The sequence below is a fragment of the Gavialis gangeticus genome, unplaced genomic scaffold (assembly GCF_001723915.1).
Source record: "Gavialis gangeticus isolate Ggan-Ray unplaced genomic scaffold, GavGan_comp1, whole genome shotgun sequence".
NCBI lineage: Eukaryota > Metazoa > Chordata > Crocodylia > Gavialidae > Gavialis > Gavialis gangeticus.
In genome coordinates, this window is record NW_017728994.1 from 65,617,319 (window position 1) to 65,644,461 (window position 27,143).

General features: G+C 41.3%; 3 protein-coding genes across 3 annotated transcripts in view; 2 read left to right on the forward strand and 1 right to left on the reverse strand.

Annotated features, from left to right (window-relative positions):
- EFCAB12 (EF-hand calcium binding domain 12) overlaps positions 1 to 7,510 on the forward strand; it is a 20,689-nt gene extending 13,179 nt beyond the window's left edge. Inside the window, exons 6-11 of the mRNA XM_019502949.1 lie at positions 267 to 441; positions 840 to 914; positions 3,944 to 4,018; positions 5,295 to 5,369; positions 5,947 to 6,087; positions 6,758 to 7,510. Coding sequence (XP_019358494.1) covers positions 267 to 441; positions 840 to 914; positions 3,944 to 4,018; positions 5,295 to 5,369; positions 5,947 to 6,087; positions 6,758 to 7,007 — 791 coding nt within the window. The 3' untranslated portion in view covers positions 7,008 to 7,510. The remainder of the gene's footprint in view (positions 1 to 266; positions 442 to 839; positions 915 to 3,943; positions 4,019 to 5,294; positions 5,370 to 5,946; positions 6,088 to 6,757) is intronic.
- The window catches only part of CUZD1 (CUB and zona pellucida like domains 1), a 161,927-nt gene extending 143,852 nt beyond the window's left edge, over positions 1 to 18,075 (forward strand). Inside the window, 16 exon segments of the mRNA XM_019502173.1 lie at positions 267 to 441; positions 840 to 914; positions 3,944 to 4,018; positions 5,295 to 5,369; positions 5,947 to 6,087; positions 7,443 to 7,516; positions 8,320 to 8,388; positions 9,364 to 9,463; positions 9,465 to 9,491; positions 9,726 to 9,940; positions 11,385 to 11,535; positions 12,168 to 12,388; positions 13,343 to 13,515; positions 14,249 to 14,634; positions 15,235 to 15,503; positions 17,251 to 18,075. Coding sequence (XP_019357718.1) covers positions 267 to 441; positions 840 to 914; positions 3,944 to 4,018; positions 5,295 to 5,369; positions 5,947 to 6,087; positions 7,443 to 7,516; positions 8,320 to 8,388; positions 9,364 to 9,463; positions 9,465 to 9,491; positions 9,726 to 9,940; positions 11,385 to 11,535; positions 12,168 to 12,388; positions 13,343 to 13,515; positions 14,249 to 14,634; positions 15,235 to 15,503; positions 17,251 to 17,420 — 2,396 coding nt within the window. The 3' untranslated portion in view covers positions 17,421 to 18,075.
- A 2,463-nt stretch (positions 18,076 to 20,538) lies between these two features.
- CUNH10orf88 (chromosome unknown C10orf88 homolog) overlaps positions 20,539 to 27,143 on the reverse strand; it is a 7,785-nt gene continuing 1,180 nt past the window's right edge. Inside the window, exons 2-6 of the mRNA XM_019502950.1 lie at positions 26,894 to 27,100; positions 25,732 to 25,804; positions 24,941 to 25,144; positions 23,478 to 23,953; positions 20,539 to 20,912 (exon numbers count right to left, since the gene is read on the reverse strand). Of these exons, the coding sequence (XP_019358495.1) occupies positions 20,684 to 20,912; positions 23,478 to 23,953; positions 24,941 to 25,144; positions 25,732 to 25,804; positions 26,894 to 27,100 (1,189 nt within the window). The 3' untranslated portion in view covers positions 20,539 to 20,683. The remainder of the gene's footprint in view (positions 20,913 to 23,477; positions 23,954 to 24,940; positions 25,145 to 25,731; positions 25,805 to 26,893; positions 27,101 to 27,143) is intronic.

Here is a 27,143-nt window from a genome sequence, read left to right on the forward strand (position 1 = left end):
TTTTAAATTACTCAGAGGTGCTAATTTTGCAGGTGGAAGAAGGAGCTGCACAGACCTGGGCAGAGAGAGGCAGGACTTGGCTGAGCAGGAGAGCTGTAGATCCGGACTAAAGTGCTAGCAGGGAGGAGCTTTTTCACAGTGTCTGCCTGCCCGGCACCAGACACCAAGCACTGATGTTAGCCCTCCTGTACCTCCCCCAGCCTGCTCAGCACATTGTGGGCCACACTGTTGCTACCCCTGAGATTTGACTGTGTTTTTCCTAACAGTCCTGCTGCACCCAGGAGACAGAATAATAAAAGAAGGAAAACACATGTTAAAGATTCGGCAGCCAGGAGCTTACTATAACCCTATACCTGGTGGAGGAACCTTCCAGGTGCACCCTTGGACAGGCGGAGGTGTATTAAAACGCTCCTGGAAAGTGGAAGAGGAGGCAATATATGGGTTTGTTCAAAGAGGTTTTCTTTGTTGTTTTTTTAAGATCACTCTTATAGCAACATGCAGCCCCAGCAGCTACAGGCTGTAGTGGGGGTGAACAAGAGCCATGAGGTGTGGGGCGCGGACAGGAAGACATATGTCCCAGATGGAGTAATGCTAACCCCCTTTTGGACTGATGAGTAGCTCTTCTAGAGAAGCTCCCACGGCAGGCAGGTGTTACTACATCTTGCTGCAAGGTGGCAGGGGAGCTTGTAATATCCTTAGCAAACAGCTGCCCTGGGGAGGAGCTATTCTCTTGTAGGAAGATGAAGGTTTTCTGATAGACCCCAGTCTGAACTGCTGAAATTTATAGCATGGTGTATACATTTAATTGTAAATGGTTGTTGTTTTGCATTCTTGGCTAGCCCATATGATACACAGAGGGAACAAGAAGAGAAGCAGAAGGCCTGGATTTCATCTGAACAAGATGAGCCAGAAAGGTTTGTGTAACAGTGTAAAATATTGGCAGGGAAGGAGGGAGATACTGGCTAGAAGGGGATTGGAACTCATCCTTTTCAAAGTAGTTTCTTTGAGGGTTGTTGTCATGGGTGCTCCATGAGAATGGATGGCCTTGACATGGGACATGAAAAGGGGCCAGGTTTTAGACAGCTGAGGTGCTCATGTGCCACCCATCCCTAGAACTGTGAGTCTGTCACAAGTTCTGACTTGTTATCCACAAAACTCTTCAGGAGCCAAGTGCAGGAATATGCTGCAGAAGATGTAGAAGTTCCCACAGATCTAGCTCTCAAGTTCCAGGTTTCACTCTTAGCCCCTTCCATTAGACTCAGCAGGTTTGATCTTCATAGTTTTGTAGTTAGTAGGGTTGGAAGGGACCTGAGCAGATCATCAAGTCCGACCCCCTGCCATGGCAGGAAAGAGTACTGGGGTCAAACGACCCCAGCAAGGTGATTGTCAAGCCTTGTCTTAAAGACCCCCAGGGTAGGAGCCAGCACCACTTCGCTTGGAAGTTGGTTCCAGATCCTAGCCGCCCTGACCGTGAAGTAGCGCCTCCTGATGTCTAGTCTGAATCTACCCTCTGCCAGCTTGTGACTGCTATTACTAGTCACTCCTGGTAGTGCTCGGGGGAACAGGGACTCGCCCAATGCCTGCTGGTCCCCTCTGACTAGTTTGTAACTGGCCACTAGATCCCCCCTCAGCCTTCTCTTGTGGAGGCTGAACAGGTTCAGGTCCCGTAGCCTCTCCTCGTAGGGCCTGCCCTGCTGCCCCCTGATCATGCGAGTGGCCCTCCTCTGGACCCTCTCCATGTTGTCCACATCCGCCCTGAAGCGCGGCACCCAGAACTGGAGGCAGTACTCCAGCTGCAGCCTGACCAGTGCCACACAGAGGGGGAGGATCACCTCCTTGGACCTGCTTGAGATGCATCTGTGGATGCATGACAAGGTGCGGTTGGCCTTCCTGACTGCATCCCCACACTGCCGGCCCATGTTCATCTTGGCATCAATGATGACTCCAAGATCCTTTTCTGCCTCTGCACTGATGAGAAGGGAGTTCCCCAGCCTGTAGGTATGGTGCTGGTTCTTCCTCCCCAGGTGCATCACCTTGCACTTGTCAGTGTTGAATCCCATCCTATTCTCATCTGCCCACCCCTGTAACCTGTCTAGGTCCAATTGCAGCCTATTCCTCCCTTCTAGCATGCCCACATCCCCCCACATCTTAGTGTCATCAGCAAATTTGAACAGGGTGCTTTTTACCCCCTTGTCCAAGGCACCGATGAGGATGTTGAACAGTGCAGGCCTGAGGACTGAGCCCTGGGAGACCCCACTGCCCACATCCCTCCAGGTCGAAAATGACCCGTCCACCACCCCTCTCTGGGTGCAGCCCTCCAGCCAGTTGGTGACCCATCTGACTGTGTAGGTGTTGACACTACAGTCCCCCAGTTTTTTAATGTGAACGAGGTGAGAGACAGTGTCGAAGGCCTTCCAAAAGTCCGGAAAGACTATGTCCACTGCTACCTCTGCATCTAAGGATTTGGTGACCTGGTCGTAGAAGGCCACCAGGTTGGTCTGACATCTTGAAATGGTTGAGATGTAAAGTCAGACTCTCACTGTGCCATTGGCATGGACCCACTTTTTTTTAAGATCCTCTGTCATCATAGCACACAGTCTCAGCACCTATGGGATCTAGAAGGAAGGCAAGAACCAGCAGGCTTGGGGCATGGACAGGCAGGCACATCCCCCAGGCAGAGTTATGTTAACCCCATCCAAGAGAGAGGAGCAACTATCCTAGAGAAGCTCCCACAGCACGCAGCTGTTACTGCACTTAGCTACAAGGTGGCAGGGGAGCTTCTAGTAGTCTTAAAAAACAGGTGCCCTGGGGAGAAGTTACCCCAGGTTAGGGTGCTCATGTCATCTGCCCACTACTCTGTTTACACTGGTGCCTTATAAACATTTTGTCTGCACATTACTCTGGCTTCTCTTCTAAGCCCTGTGGCTGCTCAGCTGTGGGAGCTGGGACAAACCCTTTGTTCCTCTGTGCCTTTATTCCTCTGCTGCCCCTGTCTCTCCAACTATAAGACCCTCTGGGGGCACAGCCTGTCTAAGTTGTACTTGGCATGTAATATGCCGAACACGAATGGACCCTGCAACTGGCTGTATAATCATTTTTAGCAGTGCTGGTACAAGATGCTCACAGACATTTGGGAGGTTTAGGGAAGCAGGGAAAAATGTTGGTCCTGGGTTCTGTCTTACTGCATATGGATGCTAGAGCCAGAAGCCATGTTGGTTCCCATGACATTTTCACAGCTGGCCCTCATGGCCCAAGGGGAGGCCCTACAAACAGCATGCTCAATTCTCCTGTCATGGGCACTAGTTTAACCCCCGTGCACCTGCAGTGACTTCTCTGCAGTTACTCCATTCACATGGATGCAAGCGAGAGAAATATGGGGGCCCCTAGAGTGGAGAAACTGTTGCTGTCATCTTTAAATCCCTTCTCTTTGTCCCTTCTGGTGAGACATGAGATAGCAGCTGATGATCGACAGGGTGGGGGAGAATGTGCTGGTATGAAACACCTGGACATTCCCAGGGGCAGATCATGATGGTTCATGGACTGTTCTCTCCTCTCAGTTACATCAGTGTCACTGCACAAGATTGCAAATGAAAACTAATGTGACATACCCACCTGCCTTCTGGGAGTAATAGGTCATTAGTCCAGTGCTTTGAACCTGAAAAATGCTGCACAGATGCCAACTCTTCCTAGGCAGCATGGAGTTGTGTGCAGTGTGGAAACCTGCCTGGAACAGGATGTCTAGCCCATGTACTTACATATTCAGTATGCTTCCCCAATGCACCATTTTCCATTATCGGTATTAACAGAGGTTCACAGATTCACCTGCTACCATATTAACTTGTAGAAAGATTCATGTTTTCCCAAAGAGCCCCCAGTCTGAGCTGTTTATTCTATGGTATGTTCATTTGTTTGTAAATGACTGTTGTTTTGCATTCTTGGCTAGCCTAGAAGATATACAGATGAAACAATATGAAGCTCAGGCCATGTGGATGTCATCTAAAAGATATGTGCTAGAAAGGTTTGTGCAATAGCAGTTAGCATATTGGCAGGAGAGGAGGGAGATATTAGCTACAAGGAAGTTGGAACTCACCTTCCTCAAAGTAGTTGTTAGCAATAAAAACCTAGGATTCCCAACTAGCCCAGGGATGATGACACGACACCTCGTTCGATAAGTGACAGAAAGGCTTTATTTACTACAAGTATTTAAAATCAAGTCAAGTGAGCCCAAACCAAATCAAAGTCTAGTAATTACCCATAAGGTAATGATTTCTCACCAAACAGGTGACGAAGAGGTGGTCTGTTTCTCTTCAACTTCTCAAGTAAGTTGGGCGCGTGGGCACCTGGTGTCAGAGAGATTTCTCACTCTTGAAGCGCACACGCTGTCTGCTGTTTCATCTTCAAGGCATTTTTTAGTTGTGTAAATCAAGAAAGAGTCCCAAGCAGTAACTGACAGGAAAATCCTGCTCATTACTGGTTATCAGAAATTTTTAATTTGAATGAGTTACCTTCTTCAGTAACAAGAGTTTATCCAGTTTGAAACATATCAAGAAACTGATTAACAGCCAGGAAAAACATACTAAATCAGGAGGAGACATCTATTACATATGGATAATGTCGCTTCCTGCACATAAACAAGAGTTAGTCGCAAAAGAAATATTTACCATACTAATTAATCAAGGATAGAAATTTCATATGGTTACACACCAGACAACTAAGAGTCTGCGTGAAATCATTCTGAATATAGCAAGATAAGCTGGAAGAGATACTTCATTATTCCTTCTTAGATGGCCTAGCAATGAACTCGCATCCTCTTGCAATATGCAGTTTGCATTATTATTCTGTCTTTGAACTTTTGTGAGTAGGCCCAAGCTTAGCATGAGTTTCAGAGTCATCAGTAGTTTCTCCAAGGGTCTTCATCATGGGTGCTCTATGAGAATGGATGGTCTTGGCATGGGACAAGAAAAGGGACCATATTTTAGACAGCTGGGGTGCTCATGTGCCACCTATCCGTACAACTGTGAGTCTGTCATAACTGACCTGGTCTGTGGACTGTGGTCTGACTTGTTGTTCACAAAATTGTTCAAGAGCCACCTGCAAGATATTTCTTGCTGTGGAAGATGCAGAAGCTCTCGCAGATCTAGCTATCCTCTCAACTCTGGGGTTGCACTCTTAGCCCCAATAACCCTTCCATTAGACTGAGCAGATTTGGCCTTGAAATGGTTGAAATGATTGAACTTTACATCATGGTGTGTTCATTTATTTGTAAATGACTGTCGTTTTGCATTCTTGGCTAGACCATATGATACAGATACGGAAGATGACGACGAAACCGTATGGATTACACCTGAAGTTTACTGGCAATTCCAAAGGTTTGCACCACACTATGTATAATATTAGCAGGGAAGGAGGGAGATACTGGTTAGAAGGAAATTGGAACTCATCCTCCTCCAAATGGTTTCTTCAAGGGTCTTCCTCATGGGTGCTCCATGAGAATGGATGGTCTTGATATGGGACAAGAAAAGGGACCAGGTTTTAGATAGCTGGGGTGCTCATATGCCACCCATCTCTAGAACTGAGTTTGTCACGACTGACCTGGTCTGTGGACTGTGTTCTGACTTGTTATCCACAAAACTCCTCAGGAGCCAAGCGCAGGAACCAAGTGTAGGATATTTCTTGCAGAAAGATGCAGAAACTCCCGCAGATCTAGCTGTCTTCTCAAGTCCCAAGTTGCACTCTTAGCCCCAATAACCCTTCCATTAGACTGAGCAGATTTGACCTTGAAACGGTTGAGATGAGTCAAACCCTCATTGTGCCATTTGCATGTGTTTACTTTTTGAAAAATAAAGCACTCTTAAAACCTAAGCTTGGGGCCTAAACTATCTGATACCCGCTTTTTCAAAAAAAGAAGACACTTTGCTTGCTCTAACTTTATTCTGAATTTTGCAGTCCCACTAAGAAGAGCTCTAGAAGGAAGGAAAAAAGGGTAAGATTTCCTGAGATCCAGACTGGGACTGGCAACACAGCCAAGGACCTCTTGAGAACCAGCAGAGCATCAGATGCAGGGCTGAGGAGAAACGGATTGGAAAGGTAACATATACTTTTCCCTTTCTTAATGCCCTCTTGCTTCGATCCCATAATGATGAGCACTGTGACAACCCCTGAGACTGATAGCTCTTCAGATTAGCTTTTCTCATGTTAATAAACTACAGAAAAGAAGGGCAGCCCTATTTTGGCATCAAAATTATATTTGGGTCTACAGTGAAGTCCAGACCATTAGTGGTCTAAGGTAAGACTGACTTCAGGGAAGGTAGGCAAGCAGCGTATGGTAGAATATTCCTGAGCACCTTCTCACTGGGATCTAACAAATCTATGTAACAATAATTTCACTGGGCATCTGCATGAGTTAGCATAGCAAAGCTGTCTGCAGGTAGGGCCCCAGAAAGCCTTAGGAGTTGCTGACTACAAGTGACATGAATTTTGTCCAGCTTCCACCCACCATTGAACAGAAGCAGGGAAAATGACTAGCAACAATTTGGGGTGATGTTCTGGCCATGATGATCCAGGAAAAATTAAAGAAGTGAGGCCTTTTTGTGGGTGATCTCTCTTATTGGATGAACTGTGTAATTGGGAAGATCACAGATAAGCTTTTGGGTACCACAGGATCCTTCCTCAGGTCTCTGGGTAGCAGTTTGATTTGGTTAAGTGAAAGGCATTAGCTAAATCTGTAGTTGATGACTGACCGTATTTTGTTTTGCAGACAACTGCCAGTGACATCTACCCGTTACTGCAAGACTGAAAACAATAGATTCTGGCCAGGTCAACAGCTGGACAAGCTATGTTACCTGCCCCAGACGAAGCCTGTCCAAGGACAGGCCATGTTCAAACACATCCAGCAAACAAAGCCTGCCTACCCCAGCATCTACAACCCATATCGCAGCTGGCCAATCAACGAGCGGGGCTACCTGACCTATGGAGACATTGAAATTCAAAAGAAATATTCCATCTGATATGGTCTGAACAGTGATGCGACATGTGATCAAAACTTTGTAAACCCTCTGAAATCTCAGTTATCTTATGGTTATCTTTGGACTATTTGAAATCAGGCTAAGGCATGAACCGTGGATTCCTATTATTCTCCATCTACCTCCTGTAGTGCTCTTGCCCCCTTTGAAGTGTGTGGTGCTTCAGGTGTGAATTATGGAAGACCTCATAGACTGTGCCAGGGCTGAAGGTGCTCTCACAGCTTGGTAAGGGAGAAAACATTAATGGCCTGCACTCCATCAAGGTTCAGTGCCAGCAGGCCTGAATCTGCTCCAGTATCCTCTAAAAAAAACGCACCATATACTGCTCAGTGAAGTTTCCCATATTGCCTTTGTGTGTAGTTCCAAGCCTACCTAGAAGAAAGACCTTCAAAAATTGTACTGTCCCTGGTCTCCTTTTAGTTTGGTCCAAGACATACTCTTTCATGATCCCGGGAACCTCCTCATTGCCACTGTGTTTCTCAGCAAGACTTCAGGTAAACTGAGTAATGCAACACTGAACTTAGTCTCAACAGAGTAGTTTCATTTGTACTTACTGTTTTTGTGAGTTACTTCTGGTTATCTGAGGCCTGATGTAGGCTAAGGAGTTTGGTATTGTTGCAGGATCAGAGCTTTAGCTTTTCATGTTTTTATGACAATGATAGTGCAACAAAAATAAGACAATCCTACCTGTATTAATACAAAGAACTTTATGTAATTTGCAGCTCCCTCCCTGTCAATGACATTCAGATACACAGTTAAGATAGTTGCAAATGGAAAGTGACAGAAACATCTTTATTCGCAAAATTGTCTCTGGTCAAGTAAGATTTCCTGCACTCTGAAAATTTCTGGAGAAATACTCTTCCCGTGCAGTAACAAAAACAGCCAACTGGAAGGAAATGGTGCATTTGTCTAAACCTCTTGGCCTCTATGAACTTATGTCAAAGACCATTATCAAGTTCTCAGATAATTTCTCTTGAACGTGTTGGAAGAATTAGATAATGCCTCCATAGAGAAGTCGTGTACACATCAGGCTTGTAACATTAATGTCACAAAGCCCAGTCCAGTGCTTACCAAGGACAATGGAAAGATGCTTTTTAACTTCAATGAACCCAGGACCGAATACCAATAAAATTGTGGCCAATATTATAATTTGCTTACGTAAAAAAGTCACTATATCTGAACATCTTGGGTTTTGAATAGCAAATATACATAGCCTCATCAGTAACCATGCCACAATGCACAAAAAGTTCAGGACACCTGTTACTTTCACATTGGTATCTACTGCTTATATTTGAAGGAAATAAAAAGTACATAAAGCTACAACATGATGATTATATGCAACAGAACAGTTACGAAATGGAAGACGGTATATAAAGAGTTAGCAACCAGGTCATATTCTTACCAGCGTTCTCAAAATGAAGGCGGTCAGCCAATTCATTCTCTTGCTTCTATTAATTGCTTCATCTCTTGCTAAAAATAACTCTCTAGACTTGCAAGGTATGAAAAACTAAAATGGATAACATTTTTAAATCCTCTTTTGCTTAAAATGCTTCAGAAATTTTAGCTTGCAAATCTTGGCTAGATGTTAAATGATATTTGTTTAATCTGTATTTAAGAAAAAAAAAATTTCCCTGTTTTCCTATGCTATTAGTGATCTGAGTTAGCTGCTCATTAATAGATATTTGGTTTTTTTGTTATAGGTTTCAATTGTAAATAATCAATGAAACAAACCAAACTTATTGTTGCCTATAGCTGTAAGCCTCTCTCTCCCAAGAAAATCCAATTTCAGATTAGTTTTATTTTTAGATATCGGGCTTTATATATTAATATGAGTATTGTATTCAAGTAGTGGAAACCTATACTTCAGCTGTAAAACTCCCTGAAGTAAGGGGCTCAGAGTGATGGTTTGAATTGGTATCTAAAGTGAAGTGCTTTGGTCAGTTAGAATCGCAACGATAGCCATTGGATTGTCAATTTGGAGACCTAGTTCTGGGATCAGCATTTTACACACAAAATGGCAAATAGGCACTTTAGGATAGCAGAGAAATCACTTGGACACAAAAGACACCTCCCCATTGTCTTTGGGAAGCTTTGGATTAGTCTTTGTGACATGACTGCTACATGTCTGGTGCATACACAACTTCTCAATGGAGGCATTATCTAATTCTTCCAGCGTGTTCAAGAGAAATTGCCTGAGAACTTGATCATGGTCTTTGCTCTGAGTTTATAGAGGTCAAGAGGTTTAGACAACTGTGGCATTGTATAGTGCAGGGTCTCTAATTTCAAAACAAGATAACTCCATACATGCTGTGTTTTTCTTTTTTTTTGTTCCTGAATGCAGCTGGGTGTGGCGCCAGTCTTGGGGAAGAGAGAAAAGCATTTCCAATTGATCTGTATTCAAATGAAAAATGTACCTGGAAAATACAGAGATCAGAAAACAGTCATCCGGCTCATTTTCTCCTATTTTCAGTAAGTAATTGTTCTCAATACCATCCTAGTACTTTGCTCCATTTCATTTGAATAATTATAGAGAAGAATTCTTTTAAATATGTAATGAGCCTAACGCAATAATTTCAGAATATTCAGTGCTAGAGTTAGGCCTCTCCTGTCTCTGAACATCATTGTCTTTGTTGTCACAAAATTGCTTATGGAATCAATGTTATGCTGAGGCTTCTACTTATTTATTTGTGTGTGTTTTAACAGGCTTGACCCTTATGCAAGTTGTGAAATGGAAAATATTAAAGTGTACGATGGCCCCACAAGTAATTCACCTCTGCTAGGACAAGTATGCAGTAATATTGACTCAGTTCCAGTATTTGAATCCTCTTCAAACAGTTTATCTTTTCAAGTTACAACAGATTCCATGGACCTTAAACGGAGCATCTTTGCATTCTATTATTTCTTTCCAGCAGGCTCAAGTAAGTCGTATGAAAAGCAGTCGAAGTAGCACTGTCTTAATGCTGCCTGTTATCATAATAATGTTCTGCTTTACTCCAAAATGTTGGGCTGATGCCGTGAAACATATTCATGGGATCACAATGGAATCATGTCCAGATTTCCTCAGCCCACCAAGAGTTGTCCTGATGTAAGATCTCTTAAAATTAGCAAAAGGAAGTATCGTATGTCCCTGTCTTGCTAATTTACCACATGAATTCTAGCATTAAGCCATAATTTCAAGTTGAACCAGAGAATATCTTTTAGAAAGAAATGTTGTCTTGTTTAAGGGCTTGACCCTGCTTTCATCACATCAGTGGTCAAATTTCCTTTGATTCTTTGGTGCTGGATTAAGACTTTAGTAATTTTCTTTTCCAGAAAATGCACTTCATCTTTAGGCAAATTGTTTTAGGGCTTAGCTATCCATGTTAAAAATGTATACTTCATTTCCATTTGCAGCTTGTATTTTGGATTTTGATATTTCATTGTCTGCAAAATAAAAAACCTTCAACTTCAGAAGTCTTCTCTTCAGGTCCATACATGATCTTGAGCATAGAACATGTCCAAGTCGACTGTTACATTTCTTTGAGGTAGTGGCCATGTACAGATGTTTAGTTGCTACCAGGAGAATCACAGCTCTCCCAGTAGAAACCACGGGTGTGCAGACACTCCATCTTTTAATTCTGGCACAAAATTGACCGTGCTGGAACAAAAATAACCTGACTGCAACTACTTTGGCTTCTCATACCAGAGTCGCCAGCATAAGAATAGCAGGTTTTCCCAGACAAAGATCAACCCAGTTGCAGGAAACACAAGGAGCAGGAGCGAGGGGGCCATTTCAGCCTGAATGCCTGCTCCCTCTCCTGGAGAAGGATTTTGAGTGGTGGAAATTTTCCACCACAAGATATGAACATGTGTATGTGGCCAGTGTCTCCCCAATCTCCTCTTATGATAGGGTGCGTGCATTTTATTATCCTTTCCCTAGAACTGTGCCCTACATCACAGTCTGTCCTCAATGACATTTTGTTCTTACATACCCTGGATCCTTTTCACTTTAATACTATAAAGTCAATATCAACAAAGCTCATATGGAAACAGGATAAAACTAAACCAAGTACTTTGCAGTAGACCTCAGCTTAATAAAAATATGCATTGATGCATAAAAGAGAACTCTTTTCCATTAATGAATTGGTCTCCTCACTGAATATTATTTTCATTAAAAGCTTTTGGCTCTTAAGTGATAACGTCCTAACAGCAGTTTAAAACTGACATCAAACCTGAGTATGTAGCAGCCTGCATGCATAATACCTGAACAGGTGCTTCGACCTTGAAAGTAGGATTCCCTGAAATAATACAGTTAATTCCTGTTGTGCCCTAGGTTTTGATTTCTGTTCATTACTAGCTTTTCTATCCATTCCTTCTTTTCAGAAACTGAAGACTGTGGGGGTCTTCTTACAAGTCCTGAAGGAACGTTGACCAGCCCCAACTACCCCAAACCTTATCCAGAGTTCACATACTGCGTCTGGCACATACAAACAGCAGAAAACTCAAAGATAAATTTAACATTTACTGACCTATTGTAAGTAGCTGCTGTGTACAGCTAGTGACTTCTTTGTCATTCTGTTAAAAATCATCATTTTTATCATCAGGAAGCAACAAGTGTTTGCAGAGGTTTAGGTCGTCGTAGCACCTTTAAACAAAAGTCGCCATGATGCAAGTATTAGACTATATTACAATAATTTTCCAAAAATGTTATACATTATCTTAGTGCTGTCGTATGGTTTTCTTCAGTATCTAATACTGGTAGGAGTCTTTAAGAGCCGGTGGAGGAAATGCATTGAATATAGCTCAGGCCTCATCAATGTTAAGGTTTTTAGTAACCAGTGTAGCCACACTGGTGCAGAAAAAGCAATTCAAAACCCTAGCTCCACTGATTCACCTGCACAAATTTAAAACTCCATTTACACAGGTGACCTATATTTCTACTAGGGACTGGTACACTTAGTACCTGTAGTAGCAATTATAAGCTTAGTATAAATAACATTTTAGAGACTTGATGAAGGAAAGACGTACGTAACTGAGAATTCTTCTACTTCACTTGATTGGTATTCTTTAGATACATTTTCCTTTGTACAGTATTCTCTATCCTGTCTTCGTAATATTATTAAAACTCATTATGATTATTAATATTATTATTCTCTGTGTATACAGCCTAGAACTAGATCCGAACTGCAAATTTGATTTTCTTGCAATCTACGACGGCCCCTCCACAAAGTCTGGTTTAATTGGACAAGTCTGTGGTCGCAGCCGGCCCACATTCGAATCTACTTCAAATACTATGACTATTGCACTGTCTACAGATTATGCCAATTCTTACAGAGGGTTTTCTGTGCACTACACCAGTATTCCCCTGCCAAATCCTAAGCCCAACAGTAAGTCCCATTTTCTTTTGTGCACCTTGTGCCCATTTTGTACATCTCCTTGAAATGCAAATACACATCTCTCATGACTCTACCTTATGTTATTTTAGGGATTTTGGCCCTGCTGCCTGACACTCATCTCAAGGGTGTAAAGTTCATATTTGTGTTATATAAAAAATATGGTGCTAGGTTTGTTCCCTGGTACAGGAGAGGAGGTGACTTCAGAATAGATACTCTATGACTTATTTGAAATTTATGATCTAATGTTAGATTCCTTCCTATACAAAATCTTACAGCTGCAAATGCCCTGCTGCCAACTAAACACCTCTGCAATAATGGGAGAAGTTAGCCTGATAAATCCTGGTTTTAATAGAACCTCTGATACATATTGGAGAAAGTTCTATAAGACCTAATCTTCTACATGTGCAGGTGCTTTGCTCTTTAGAAAGGGAAAGGAGCAGAATTCACATACGTGGTTCCTGGAGGCATTAGGACTGTGGGCAACAGAAGAATAACAAATACTCTAGCTTACTGCCTTTGCTGTCCTCACTTTTTCTACAGATGATGTATTTGGTCCATTAGAGCTGCTCTGCTGTTGGTGGTGAGTGCAAGGGGAGCTGGGTCCATTGATAGACTTCTGGCTCACCATCAAATCCTTCTGCTGCCTGGAGCTCTGAAAACAATGCTAGTCCAACTGGCTGCCTCTTACATGGATGCATGGGTGGGTGAGGAAAAAAAGGAGTTCCCTTCGCCTCTTTCCTCTGTGGGCAAATGCCTGACTTCGGTCCTGGACTTCTTAAAACCATGAAATTTGAAATGATGGGTTGCAGGCTGTTGCTCAAGAGGCAGGGAAAGTTTCAGATTGTCCTCTGCCAAAGAAGAGATATTTCAGGTCAACACATATGAACTACTGAGAGACATATAAAGCAATTCTACATTAACTTCCTTTGTTCTTTGTTTTCTCAGCATCCCTTACTTGTTCTTCAGACATCATGACAGTTGTTCTAAGTGACACTTACCTGGTTTCACTTGGCTACAGTGAAAATAATTTACAGTTGAATGATCCAACTTGCAGACCAATTTCAACAAGCCCAGTGATATTTTCCTTCCCACTAACCAGCTGTGGAACAGTTAAAATGGTAAAGAAAATAAGTGACCATTTCTGAAAGTATGTGTAAAAAGGCTCATGATATATTTACTTTGCTGGATACCTGATTACAGGTTTTCAGACTGGAAATAGGCAGAACCACTCTTCCCTCTACAACTGACCTGGGAACCAAACTAAGGTCCCATCTCAGCCAGGACTGAGCTCAGCTGTGTCCATGACTACTAAGACAGTGTTTGATTCTGCCTTTAGTCTGTATTTCCAGTGATGACACTATATTAGGCAATGGGAGTGTTAAACACTCATTGCAGCCAGTATGTATTCCGGCAGGACAAAGACCCAGAATTTGGGGATTCTCCATCAGTTAGCTGAGGGTCATTCGCATGTTGATGGTTCTGAGAAAGATACTGTTTGAGGATAAGGTTGGGGGTATTCTTTAACTGTTTTCCTTTAGGGGTCAGTTCCTCATTTCTGAGACATGGTAGGTTTGCTGCTAGTTATCTTGTATGTTGGTTTACAATGCTTTTTCGAAGTATTGAGACCTGGAAGAAAGACATATTTTTCTGTTAGTTTTGTAGCTAACACCTGCAGGGCTAGGTAACGGGGGCACCAGTCCCAAGTGCCCATTTAAAGGGTGTGCAGGAATGGCAGCCACCACCACTCCCAGCCCCTGCTGCTGCTGCGACCCGTGCCACAATTCCTAGCTGTTATATTTTTGCACACCTGCATGGCTTATACTAATGCTTTCTATGTATTTTCTTTTGCAGAAGGAAGGTAATAAAATTACTTACACCAACCTCATCGCAGCGTCACAAACTGGTGAGATCATCACTCATCAAAAAAACCTGCAGATTTTTGTGAAGTGTGAAATAGAAAATAATTCAACAGTTGAAATTTTCTATGCATCGGAAGATGGTATAATACAAAACTCAAGTGCTCTTGGTAGATACAACGTTAGCATGTCATTGTATGAATCAAATTTATTTGCCAGGCCCATACTGGACTCTCCATATTACACAGATTTGAACAAAACCCTCTTTGTTCAAGTTAGTCTTCAGTCCACCGATGCAGATCTTCTGGTGTTTGTTGATACCTGTGTGGCATCCCCCAACCTTGATTTTGGATCACCCACATATGCCTTAATCCAAAATGGGTAAGAAGCTAAATTAAATTATAATTTGTTTACTAAGATGTACAAATAGGCATGCTGTATGTGTAAAATAGTATTGCAATTGTTTTTATAATTGCATCAAACTATTTCCCTTTGTAAGGGTCATTATGGGATATAATCAGGCCAAAATTGAATTTCTGTAAATTATATTTCTGAGATCCTCCATGTATTTTCTTCAGTTGATTTTTACCTGAAACCTCCACTTCAAAAACATTCCTGTATTGTTCACAAAAACAGGAATCAGGGTTCCATGCCTTCTGTGGGGTAGATCAAGAAATTATACATCAGCAGTAGGTGGAAGAAGACCCTAGTTTAACGGCCTGATACAGCTAAGCATGCTAATTAAATGGATTATACACTGCTGTAAATCAGGGGTTGACAACCTTTTAGTAACAGCAGGCTGGAGGTAGCACTTGCTAGATAGTCCAGCATTTGCATGGGGGAAAACAATATCATTTTGTCATGCCTGGCAGGCCAGATAAAAACTCTTTGCCAGCTAGACTCATCCAGCCAGCTAGATTCATCCAGGTTGCTGACCCCTGCTGTAGATCACTTTAAACAGAACTGCAAATTGTATTACAGGTGTATTAAGGACGATACTTATATGAACTACCCACTGCTTCAGCACTATGGCAGATTCAAATTTAATGCCTTTAAGTTCCTGAGAAACCATGCTTCAGTGTACCTCCAATGTCAAGTTTTAATTTGTGACAGCAATGACAGTAATTCTCGCTGTACTCAAGGCTGTGCGCCTAGACAGAAAAGAGATATTTCTTCATACAAATGGAAAGCGAATGCCGTGATTGGACCCATCCGCCTGAAACGAGATCGCAGTTCTGTAGATCACTTAGGTAAGCATGATATGTAAACTGAGGACAGTGTGTTGCTGTCACGTGGTAGAAATCAGGAGTAATGCTGCTGAAGTGAGTTGAATCATATTAGTGTGAAATTAGAGTGAGAATAGAATCAGGATGGAAAGGATTTGATGAACGAAGTATTTCATTTGTGTTTTGAAAAAGCTCACAGGTACTTTTCAAAATTGAGAGATTGGCTTATCTTTCAGTATAAGACTTGCAAGCAATGACCATTAAAGAAAAAAGAAATAGATCATCTGAGTACTTAGGTAGACACTAGATCTCACCACAAGGAGCACTGGTGAGCTATCAATGCAAAAATAAGACTTGAGATATTCAAATCAAATCATGATTACCAAGACACCGTTCTTAGACAGAATGACTGTTTGCGTGCCTCTCATTGCCTGAAAAAGTGTGTAGATTAAAAAAACCAAACAAACAACACACTATACATTTCAGATCTAATCTTTGCTATAATTTTCATTACATCTAGTACTCTACTCACATAAATTAGTGTTCAATTTCTACAGAAAAGCGTTTAATGTTTACAATCAGAATCATATATTATTGAATCCAAGGTAGGTTAAATCTTGAACAACACATAAAATAGAGACTACTAAGGATAGGAACTTGTGGGGGGAGGCGGGTAGAGGAACCAATACAACAACAGAAAGAACTTTTAATTGAAGCTGTATATTTTATGGATTATGTGTGACTCATTGACATGTATCTATCATACAAAATGAACACACAGTAAGGCAAAACTGTTTTTCAGAGACAGGACTAGTACTGAGAGGCAAATGTAGGTCAGTTTAAAACCATGAAAGAGATATTTTTAGGAAGCTTGGCACAACAGTAGCCTATGCTATATGTTTGGCTCCAGCTTTTCATGTGGAAATTTTAAATTTAAAAAATACTACATGCTTTCCAAGTCTAGATCTCCTTATCCCATATGTTAATCATTAGGCTTGTTGACAAAGGAATAGTAATATGAATATGTGCTTTACATTATTATAATAACTATTCTATTTTTATTCCAGCAGCATTTACAATATACTCAATCCTGTTGCTGTTTATTTCTGTGGGTGACTATTGGCCCCCCATATATTAGGAACTGTCAACTGTTTCAGCCCCAAAGAAAGCAGAGGATTTTAAAGCACTGAATAAACACTAAAAAATCCTCACAAAACCCTTCTGAAGAACATTAATATAATGTTGCATTAGTTAGTACCATAATCTTACCTTAGCTTTTCAGATATACCATGTTAAACATTCCTCTTAAAACCATTAACAGAAGAAATGACACAAGCATTCATTCATAATATGCAGTTACTATATGAGTATTACATAACATATTAAGTCTTACTGGGAACCACTCCTTAAAGGACAAATGTGACACATCAACAACAGCTAATTTTAAATAACTGTTTTGGGGTTTTTTTCAAAAAAGACAAACCATAGCTATTGAGAAACAAGAGAAATGGAGACAGAGCAATGCTAGAAAGCCTAGTGTAGTTGAGTAACCTTGCTGAGAAATAAATAACAAAGGTTTTTCTGTGTTTATTTTTGCTTTTAAATGAAAAAACACAAGTGCAACTCATTGCAACAAGGTCAATACATGCAATCTATTCCAAGGCACCACTGAGGCATCAAAATATGTGATAAAAAATGTATAATGCATTTCCTTCAAGCACTGGATAATTTTTCCACTGACTTCAACCATTTTTTGTTTTGTTTTCTGTAGAGTCTCTGTCTGAAGCACATCCTGGAAAAACCCAGAACCTGCAGCAAAACAGTTTATATACCTTTTCATTTGTGTTATTGGCTACAAATGTTATCTTGGCAGCTGTCATAGTGAAACGTTACATCAAATGCCAATCAGAATACAAATACGAGAAACTACAGGGCTATTAGCAGGTGCCCATATTGGCCATAATAGTGCAGTGTGGAGAGAAGTGTATTGTTAACTTTTATTCAGGTGTGTTAGTGGTCACCAAGAAAATATTCAGTGCTAAATAATCATCACACTTTGAATTGTTCCAGTGGTAGCATCTGAATATACTCTACATAGTAGTAAGTCTTAGGACCATTTAGACATCGCAGTAGAATCAAGCTGCCTATTTACTGATGTTTCTTGCACAGAATTCATTAAATCTGCATTTTATTACTGCCTATTTCTGGCCACATCTAATCATCTAATTGCCTAATGAACTGCACAGTAAACAGCTCAGCATCTACACCTATTAGGGCACACAAATTAATAACTCTACAGCAAGGTAGTACTTGTATTTACTAATACAAACTGTGCAGTATGTAGCACCGCAGACCCACCTGCAGCACCACACACCAGATATTTAGGCATTTCCCATGCTGCTACCTTGCAGGGTAGGGGTGGTTTTTTTTTGGTCCCTGGACACAGCCATAGACATTTACCAGCTGGCTGGGGTACAAGGGTGCTAGCCCTGCACAGGAGCACCTTTGTCTCCCAGCCAGCCTCCCTCCTCCCATAGTACATTGAGCCTGGTTGTAGCAGCCCTAGGCTGGCAAGCAAGCCCCCTGCCAGCTGGGGCTGCTCTGACTGGGCTCCATGTGCTGCACATGAATACACTCCAGAGCTACACTCTGGATTTATTTGCTCCCAGGCACACATTCAAACAGCGTGCCCAGCAGTAAAAAACTTTAGAACATAAGCTTCAACATTTATTTATGTACACTAATTGCACATGTAGATGCTCCTCTGAGTAGATGTTTAGATTTGAGCTACAAAGCCCAAAATGCTTAGGGTACATCTTTCAGGAAGAAAGGTCCCCGTCTAGAGCTTCACTCTACCTCCTGCATTTTCTTGAGATGCTAGAACTAAAGTTCCTGGTTTTAAGCAGAAGGGTGACTTACTAAGACATTTTTTGTGAATTATCCTCTTGTGGATCTGACTACCTGGACCTGTAAACCTTCAAGGAACATGTTTTTTTCTGCCATAGGAGAGAATATTAGGTATAGTAGAAAAAGAGGAGTATGTGGGAGCAAATATGTGAAGGATCCATGCAAGCTCTGAACATTTTTTTCCTACTTATACGTCTATAGGTGTTTGTACATACTTTAAAACATTTTTACTATCTTAACATAATACATTTTTGCTATCTTAACATAATACCGTTAAATCAAACTGTCTGTAAATCAGTCAGTCTTGTCTGTTTTTCTTCTACATGCTGTCAGATAGATGGGAATCAAAATATTTAAGAGGTAGAAAGAAACTAGCACACAGTGTAGGTAAGAACTTCTGCTGTATTATTATTTCTGACCCTCTTAAAATTTACTGCAAACTTAGTGAATCTGGAACTTTAATTAATAAAAAGCACCTATACACATGTATATTCGAGTCTGCCGGAGCTTTCTAATCCAAATGCTCCAGCATCTCATGCATTCACCCCCACATTTCAAAATGGCAGCAGTAAAGCTTGTTAGCAGCAGTTAACAAGGAAAGCTTGTTAACTATAGCCCCCACTGCCATTTTGAAACATGGGATGCTGAATATATGAGATGCTGCAAGCATTTTAATTAAAGCAGCTCCCAAAAGCTGTTTAATTAAAATGTCCCCCCACCCTGGAGCACGTGTAAAAATGCCCAAAATTACCATTATGAGAAATGGAAAAGGAAGTAACACTTTAGAAAAACATTTGACCTTTTCCTGTTTTCAAGAACAGCGTACATAGAACAGCTGTAAGTCTACCCCAGGGCATTAGACACCCTCTGGAATTGTAGCCTTTCTTTATTCTCCCAAAATTCCAGAGTAACAAATAGAAAAACAGAAAATGAAACAGGTGTCTCCAGACAAAGCACAATCTTCAGTCTGACACAGCAAGGAAGGATTTAAATTTACCTGTGCACTGCCCACTTTGTAGAACTTACACTTATGACACACTAGAGTGACGATCTTTGATAAAAATATTCCCCTGGCCCAGCGTTGCCAAAATGCAGCAGTCCACACATGAAATGGATTGATTCTGGTACTTTGGTGGTCCCCACTTCAAGCATCCATATTTGCTGTAACAGAGCACTATGGAAAGTAACAAATTCATAAATTGGATATTTTTCCATCCACAGGGAGCACCTCAACAGTAGGTTGCATAGGAGCAACCATCCTGTCTCTAGCCTAAGTCTTTAAGTGAACAGCTTCCACAGGAGGCCTTGAGAGTTCCTCTCACTTCATAGCATAGTAATTACACCTCTAATGAAAGGAGGGAGATAGGGCTTTGAACTACTTTAGAGGAGAGAGACTGGAACTATAAATCTCCTCCCCCTAGTGCTCTAACCACTAAACTGCTACAGAAAGCAAGAGGACAGAGTAGCACCATTTCCTTCTGTGTTTTGAGAAGGGTGACTCAGTTCTGTTTCTTTAAGAAACAGTGAAAAAAAGATTCCAAGCTTGAAGCTCACAGGATAAAAAGCAGCAGGTGGTAGAAAAGCACTGAATCACGTGCCTCTCCAGGGCCTAGGCAAAAGGAATTATATGAGTTAAGACACCCCTAGTCTTCAGAAATTCCTATTAGCTTCTGAAGGCCAAGCATGTTGGTTGTTATGGATTCCATTCTTAAGCTGCCTACCTTCCTCAATACACCGATTACAGAGCCCAGACAATTAACACAGAGCGGTGGATTCTAGCGCAGGAGCCAAGTGACTCATTCCTACTGTAGAGCTCAGCCCAAGAAACTATAACAAGCAAAGGCAATAGAACAAAACTCAGAAATCTCAGTGGAAACGTATTACTACAAGATTAAAAAACACACAAAAAAAGGACAATTCAAGTAAACATAAATAGAAAAGATGCAACTCGTTTTATTTGGAGTGCATCTTTTATAATTCATGCCGAGGCTGACAAAGAGGTGGTATTTAACAATACTTTTTAAATAAATAAGCCAAAAAAAGATGTACACAATTCTTACAATTATGAAAAAATACTGATATTCTTAACGATTAGATCTTTTATAATAATAATAATAATAATAATAATAATAATAATAACAACAACAACAACAGTTTTGTACAATACTGGGCAGCGTTACAGTAACAAAGGCAAACAAAAAACATCGAGATATTTTATAGTTACATATTTATAATAATAAGCTTATCACAAAAGTTGCCCTTGAGAAGTATTTTTAAGGTCTTCTATCTTTCACAGACTATCTCTCTCCATTTGAGAACCCTTCTCCAGAGTCATAGCGTTCCTGTGAGGCTTTGTTTGATTTTGAGTTCTGAACCAAGTCTACTAAGAGAACAATTTTATTATCTATATGTTCCTGAAGGTTCTGAATCCGCAGATCAATATAATCCATTAGTTTTTTCTCCATCAGGTCCATATTTTTGGAGATGATCTTTTCCAAATATGAACAAATAGGCTGCTGCTCCAGTCTGTAGGAAATAAGTAGAAGTATGATATTAATTTTAGGTATCATGGTGGGTAACACGCATAAATGGGGATTCTAGTATCTCTAGAAAGAGCCCTGGATTTTTAAATTAGCAACTGATTTCCTAGAATGAATAATCAGCAGGAACAGTCATGGGGAAAAAAAATCTAACTTCAAAACTACACCCACATGTGACAGTTTGTGTTTTTCAAATTTGGGTTAAGAAATACAAGTAGTACTCTTAAGCCTTCTATGAAATAAGTTTGGATTCATTTTGCCCAGCACACCTTGTGTGTATAAATAATATACAAGTTGTGTATATTATTTATAGGCGTAACTTGAACTAATTTGGTACACCTAGAAAAACCATGACTAGAAGGGACCTCATGAAGCCATTTAGTTAGTCCATCCCTCTGCTCCAAGGCAGCATAATCTGCATTGAAACCATGTGTAATAGGTGTTTATCTAACCTGTATGTAAAAAACAACTCCAGTAATGGAGATTCCACAGGTTTCCTAGATACTGTACTAGTCTTAGATTTAGAAAGATTTTCCTAGTGTCTAACCTAGATCAGCAATTCTTTGTCTTCTATTAGTGCACTTAAATTCCTAGGTAAGCATAACACTGTGCATTTGTTGTTATTAAGCTGAACTCTATTTATCTTAGGTAGTTTCTCCAATTTGTCAAAACTAGAGATCATTAGAAAACTGCAAATCATCTTGAATTCTAACCATGTCTTAAAATGATTGCAATCCCTTCCACCTTTTAAATTTATTACATTTGCAAATGATAGAAAACATATTCTCTGTTCCTTTATCCATGTCCTTACTAGAAATTCTCTATAGTGTCGGGCCCAGAGCAGACCCCTGAAGAAACCTACACTCTTCCAGTTTGATAGCAGCCCACTGCTGGATGTTCAGCTTGTACCAAGAAAACAGCTTTCTGGCCAGCACTCCTTCTCCCTTTATCATTTAATTTAGTCTTTAGATAGTAGATAGGGGTGTACTGATAAAGATTTTCTTGGCCGATACCAATAGCCAATTAACCAGCCATATCAGCCAATACCAATCTGGTAACTGACTTACGGGAATAGAGCTGGGCAGCTTGAAGAGCAGCTCCCTCCAGCTAAGTCTGTGGAGGGGAAGGGATGTGGGGTGGGGAGGAAAAGTGGCGGGGCAGATCTAGGTCCCCAGTGAGGAAGGTAGTAGGGCAGGAGGCACTGCCCAGCCACGGCGGTGAATGGGACCTGGGGCTGGGAGTGAAACAGATCCGCAGGTGGATAAGCATCCTGGCACTTAAAATTGATGGTGGGTGCACCTGAAATAGTCATTGAATGAGCTGTAATTCATGTGCCACTACCACCACTATTAAGCACAGGGACCCTTAACTGGAGCAGAGCCGAGTGAGGCAAGGGTGGATGCAGGCTGCCTGCTGAGGACTTGGGAATCTCTGCTCTGCTTTCTTTGCCCAGGGAACCCTGTGCTAGCCATGTGCCCCCTGCCCACCTGGCAACAGGAGGGACAACTCACTGTCCTCACTGTTGCTGGGTGGGCAGGGGGCACAGGGCTCCTGGGGGAAAGGTAGCAGAGCTGAGAGTCCTGAGCCCACAGTGGGCGGCCTGCATCTGTCCTGCGCACAAATCTGAGGGGGCACATGCCCCCCCATGCCTCTGTCAGAGGGTGCACACAGTGGCAGGGAGCCACGTCCCCTGGATGAGCTGCCTGTAGCTCTGTCGTGTTCCCTACCCCAGGCCCCACTCACTGCTGTGGCTAGGCGCCTCCAACCTCAGCCCCTACCCCACTCCTTCCCTCACTGTGAGAGCCTTGATCTGCGCCACCCCCATGCCCTCTCCCCTCTACAGACTTATTTGCAGGGTGCTGCTCTCCACACTGCCTGGCTGCATTCCTGGCCACATGCATGCATGTGGCAGTACACATGCACGTGGTGTTCAGGGGCCCCCAGACAGAAGGCATATTATATTTAACAGTGAACATTGGCTACACTGGCCCAAAAAAGCCAATAACTGATCATCTTAGTTTTCCTTTTATCAGTGCTGATCTGGTATGCAACCAATATAATCGGTGCACCTCTAGTAGCAGATTTAGTTATTTGGCTAGCGTCTGTCTGAAAATACAGGGAAGCATAAAGTAGGTGAGAAGATATCACAGGAGAAATAAAGCACAGGGGAAAAAAGCAGAAAGAAGCACAAGATGGGGAGGAGGAAAAGGGAAAAACATCCAGGTTAAGGGAGAAAACATTTACAAAACTGAAAAAAAAAAAAACAAAGAAAAGGAATAATAGGAGTATGTCAACATCTACCAGAAAATAAAAGAAAATGGGTGTAGGTAAATATGAAAACAGGAGTTTGCATTTAATGCACTCAAACTGGTACTTTGTTAAATGTTACTATGATAGGTGTTAACAAGTCTCTTATGCCTTTAGCTGCATGGACTCAGAGGGCTGTGGTACCAAGACTGAAGAAGTACTCTTACTTCTTACTTCAGGGAGCTGCTCTTCAAGTAATCCAAAAGCTATTAGAAGTTGAGTAAGTGTTTAAGACTCAACTTACCTGACATTTTGAATGCCTTCTTCTTCAGCTGTTGTGCCCTTCTCAAAGTGCTTATTCCCATCTTCTAACCGAAGGTGATTAACTTGGCCACACACATTCTGAAGAAAAGGAAGCAGCAGCCCAGAACTAGGCATATTTAGGACTTCACTTGCTTTATCTGGTATTATTGAAGACCCCATGATTGTACAATCTCTCCCAGGAAGAAGAGTGCTCTGCTGGGCCCTTTTAAGTTCTCCAAGATCAGAGGTATTCTTTCTGCTGGGTCCCTGTGCATTCAGGTCAACTTGTCTTTTTAAATCTTCAGAAACTGTTTCAGTTGGCAAATAACTGTTAAGAGGACAGGGTCCATTGGATGACTCGTCTAATGATCTTGAAGCAGATGTATTGTTCAATCCCCCTATTGTACCAATGTCTCCAAAAACAGGTTTCTTGTTTCCCAAGATACACTGGAGTTTGTCTCCAAGAGACAAACTGTTCTGATAGAAATAAGAACATATAAATATAAAACTAATTAAGTACATAGAGATATGTTCTCCCCCACAAAAGTTTTAAACGTCTTATAACATGTCAAGTAACTATAACGTTCCCCACAGCTATCCATGTAAAATATTTACTGAGAATGAATGAGCTAAGTGTCTCATCAAAATGGAAGTTGTGTACTTGAAGTTTCCTTCAAGAGAAAAAAGAAAACCTAAATAAAATTTACCAGATTTAAACAAAACAAAAAATGAAGCTGTGAAAGTGAATGCATGAACTTTGAGAAGGTTAGATAGCAATTTCTTTTCCGATGAGCCATTTTTGAAGCAGATTTTTACCATTTTAGGTCCTTATTCTGAGCATGTTACTCTGTAGGGGAGTATATCCATGAGAGAAATTATACTAACAATACTCTTTTTTATTTGGACGGAAACCAGATGCAAGGACTGTCTGCAATGCTAATGGTTACATGGAGGGAAAACAGATGAAGTGTAAAATTAATGGGAAAGAGTTTGGTGCTAGATCGGGGCGGGCAATTATTTTGGGCGGAGGGCCGCTTACTGAGTTTTGGCAAGCCTTTGACGGCCACATGACAGGCAGCCAGGGGCAGATAAATATTAATTTTCTAAATTTTTTTTTAGGGGTCCTGCAGGCCAGGTGGAATGGCCTGGCGGGCTGCATCTGACCTGCAGGCCGCATTTTGCCCACCCCTGTGCTGGATTCTTAGAGTTCGATCTTCATCTTTTGGAACCCTTTGGTCCCAGGTCAGGTTTAGATTTAGCCATCATTAGGATGTGTCGCAAGTCTCATAAATGTCCCCAGGCTTTTTCACTGGGCCTATAACTTATTTGGGTATAAAGTGGCAAGAAGTCTGTGTTGGAGCTTTACTCAATTAAATGAGTCTGGAATGCGATTAATATTGGCCCAGAATGTGGAGTTCTGAACTAATTCTTGTCAATCTAAATAAAAATGATATGGTGACTTACCTTCTGCTGACATTTAACCATATCCATTAGCTGCTGAGCACCTGGAGATAACTTTGACCCCATGGATTCCATTATCATTTGCACTCTGTTTAGATCTATGCTTGATCCTAGTGAAGGAAAATCTGCTGGTTTTGAAGAAGCTTTTCTCACCTTTACTACAATTTTACTGATGAGTACTGTCTGTTTTTCACCAATAGAAACCAGCTATTGCAAAAAAGAGAAAGCAATTTTTTAAAATTAGAAAAATTAGGTTTTGAAATTCATTTCCTTTGGGAATGTGCATTCAGTGTAATACAATTTAGGAAGTTAAATCAGCTTCTCTTTTCTACCAGGGTGTTATTTTAAATGCGTTTCATCCTGCACTTAGTCTTAGAAATAATAGTACTCCAACAGAATTTGAGCGCAAATGAACTGCAGAATCAGTTACAACCCAAGAGCATGATTAGACCTGTTGACTTTAATATGATTCCACATAGGTCAAGGTATGACGCATACACCTGTAAGATCAGATTTGTATATTCAGCCTGTACACTATTTTTTTCTGGTTAGCAATTCTGTTTCTTTAACAGCATATTACTTTTTTCATACATACAAATAACTTAAAGTATGAGATGTCGATCTGAATTGAGAATCCCAAAATTAGAAGCCATCTATATTTAAGATGCTTGCTCTACAGAATTATAAAAATCTGTTTTCATTTTACATAGATGATAATGCAAAAAAGGAATATTACTCAAATAAAACATTAAAAAAAAAGTAAGAATTAAGACAATTTTTGTGGAACTTCCTACCTTAATTCTACAAGCGGCTGTGGGACACTCCAATTTAAGATACTTTTTGTATAAAGTAATCCCATCACTTTTACTAGAAAAATAAAATAAATGAGCTGTGAAGTCTCTGTGGCAAAATACTACATAAAAGCTTTATATAAGAGCACAGAAATGGTAGTTAATATATTTAATAACAAGGAAAGAGCCAAGTGTCATATCTTTTAATGTGCTTATCTTAACAATGAAAATCAGCTTGGTTTGAGGAACATAGGATTATGGGGAGGGAGAAGATAGAGAGATTATTACAAACCACCAATGAAACAAACAGATTTGCTCTCTAGAAAAAACTAATTGATAGAACAGAAACATGTTAATCTTATGTTTTCTTTGCAGACATATTTAAAAGAATTTTTTAAATGATGCTTAATGACTTCTGGGAGATGGTACTGAATTAATTTTTTAAGTCACTGAAAGCAGTAGCTAATGTCCTGGCACTCAGCCTTCCTTCTGTTTAGCATGCACCAGACGGTGGGTGTACAAGCCACCATACTGCTTTGATAATGATTGAAGATGCCGTCAAGAGGGCCAGAGAAGTGTGGCGTTTGAGATCGTTCATTTCTTAGCCTCTGCTGAGGCTGCCAAGAAGGTGCAGATTATGCTAATGGGTTTTCAGAGGCAGCTATCAACATATCAGATTTGGATTAAGGTGGTCACCAGACAGACTGTTGACAGACATGGGGGTGCAGAAAAAAAAATAGTGCTTAATTTTCAGCTCAGCATGCCTCTGCACTGAACACAGCACATGCCCAGAAGGGGCAATGTGTCAGTTTAACCTGGCTGGCCTAGCATCTGTATAGATCATGTGCTTCAGAGGGGCTTTTTGGCACTCTTATCTAATAGCCGATTCAATCAGCTATTAGATAAAAACGCGAAAAAAGCTCCACTGAAGTGCGCGATCTATACAGACGTTGGTGTGCTAAGTCAAACTGATGTGGTTCCTGTTCCAGTAAAGTGCTAGGGATTTTTTCCTGCTATGTCTGTCAGCAGTCAAAGTCTACATTTATAGCAGGCTCTTAAATTGCTGGTATCTCATTCCCAACCCCCTAAGCTGTCCAGTTTTCATACTGTAGGGAGTTAATAACAAAGACAGTGAAAACAGAACCCATGACCCAAAGCCACTGACCTGCCGCCCTGGACGGTGCAGACATGCTCTCCCCTGCTTGTCCCGCAGTACTCTTCTCCCACGTACACTTCCATGTTTCTTGCCTCACTGAGAACCCCAACGCAAGCAATTTCCTCATGGCTCCGAGGATCGCAGTGCAGGTACAGCACACAAGAAGCGTCACTTCCGTCACTGGGTAAGCGCCTCTCCAAAACAACTGAGTCCTCACTAGACAGGGCGAAAGGAAGTTTGGGGGGGGGGGGGGAAAAAA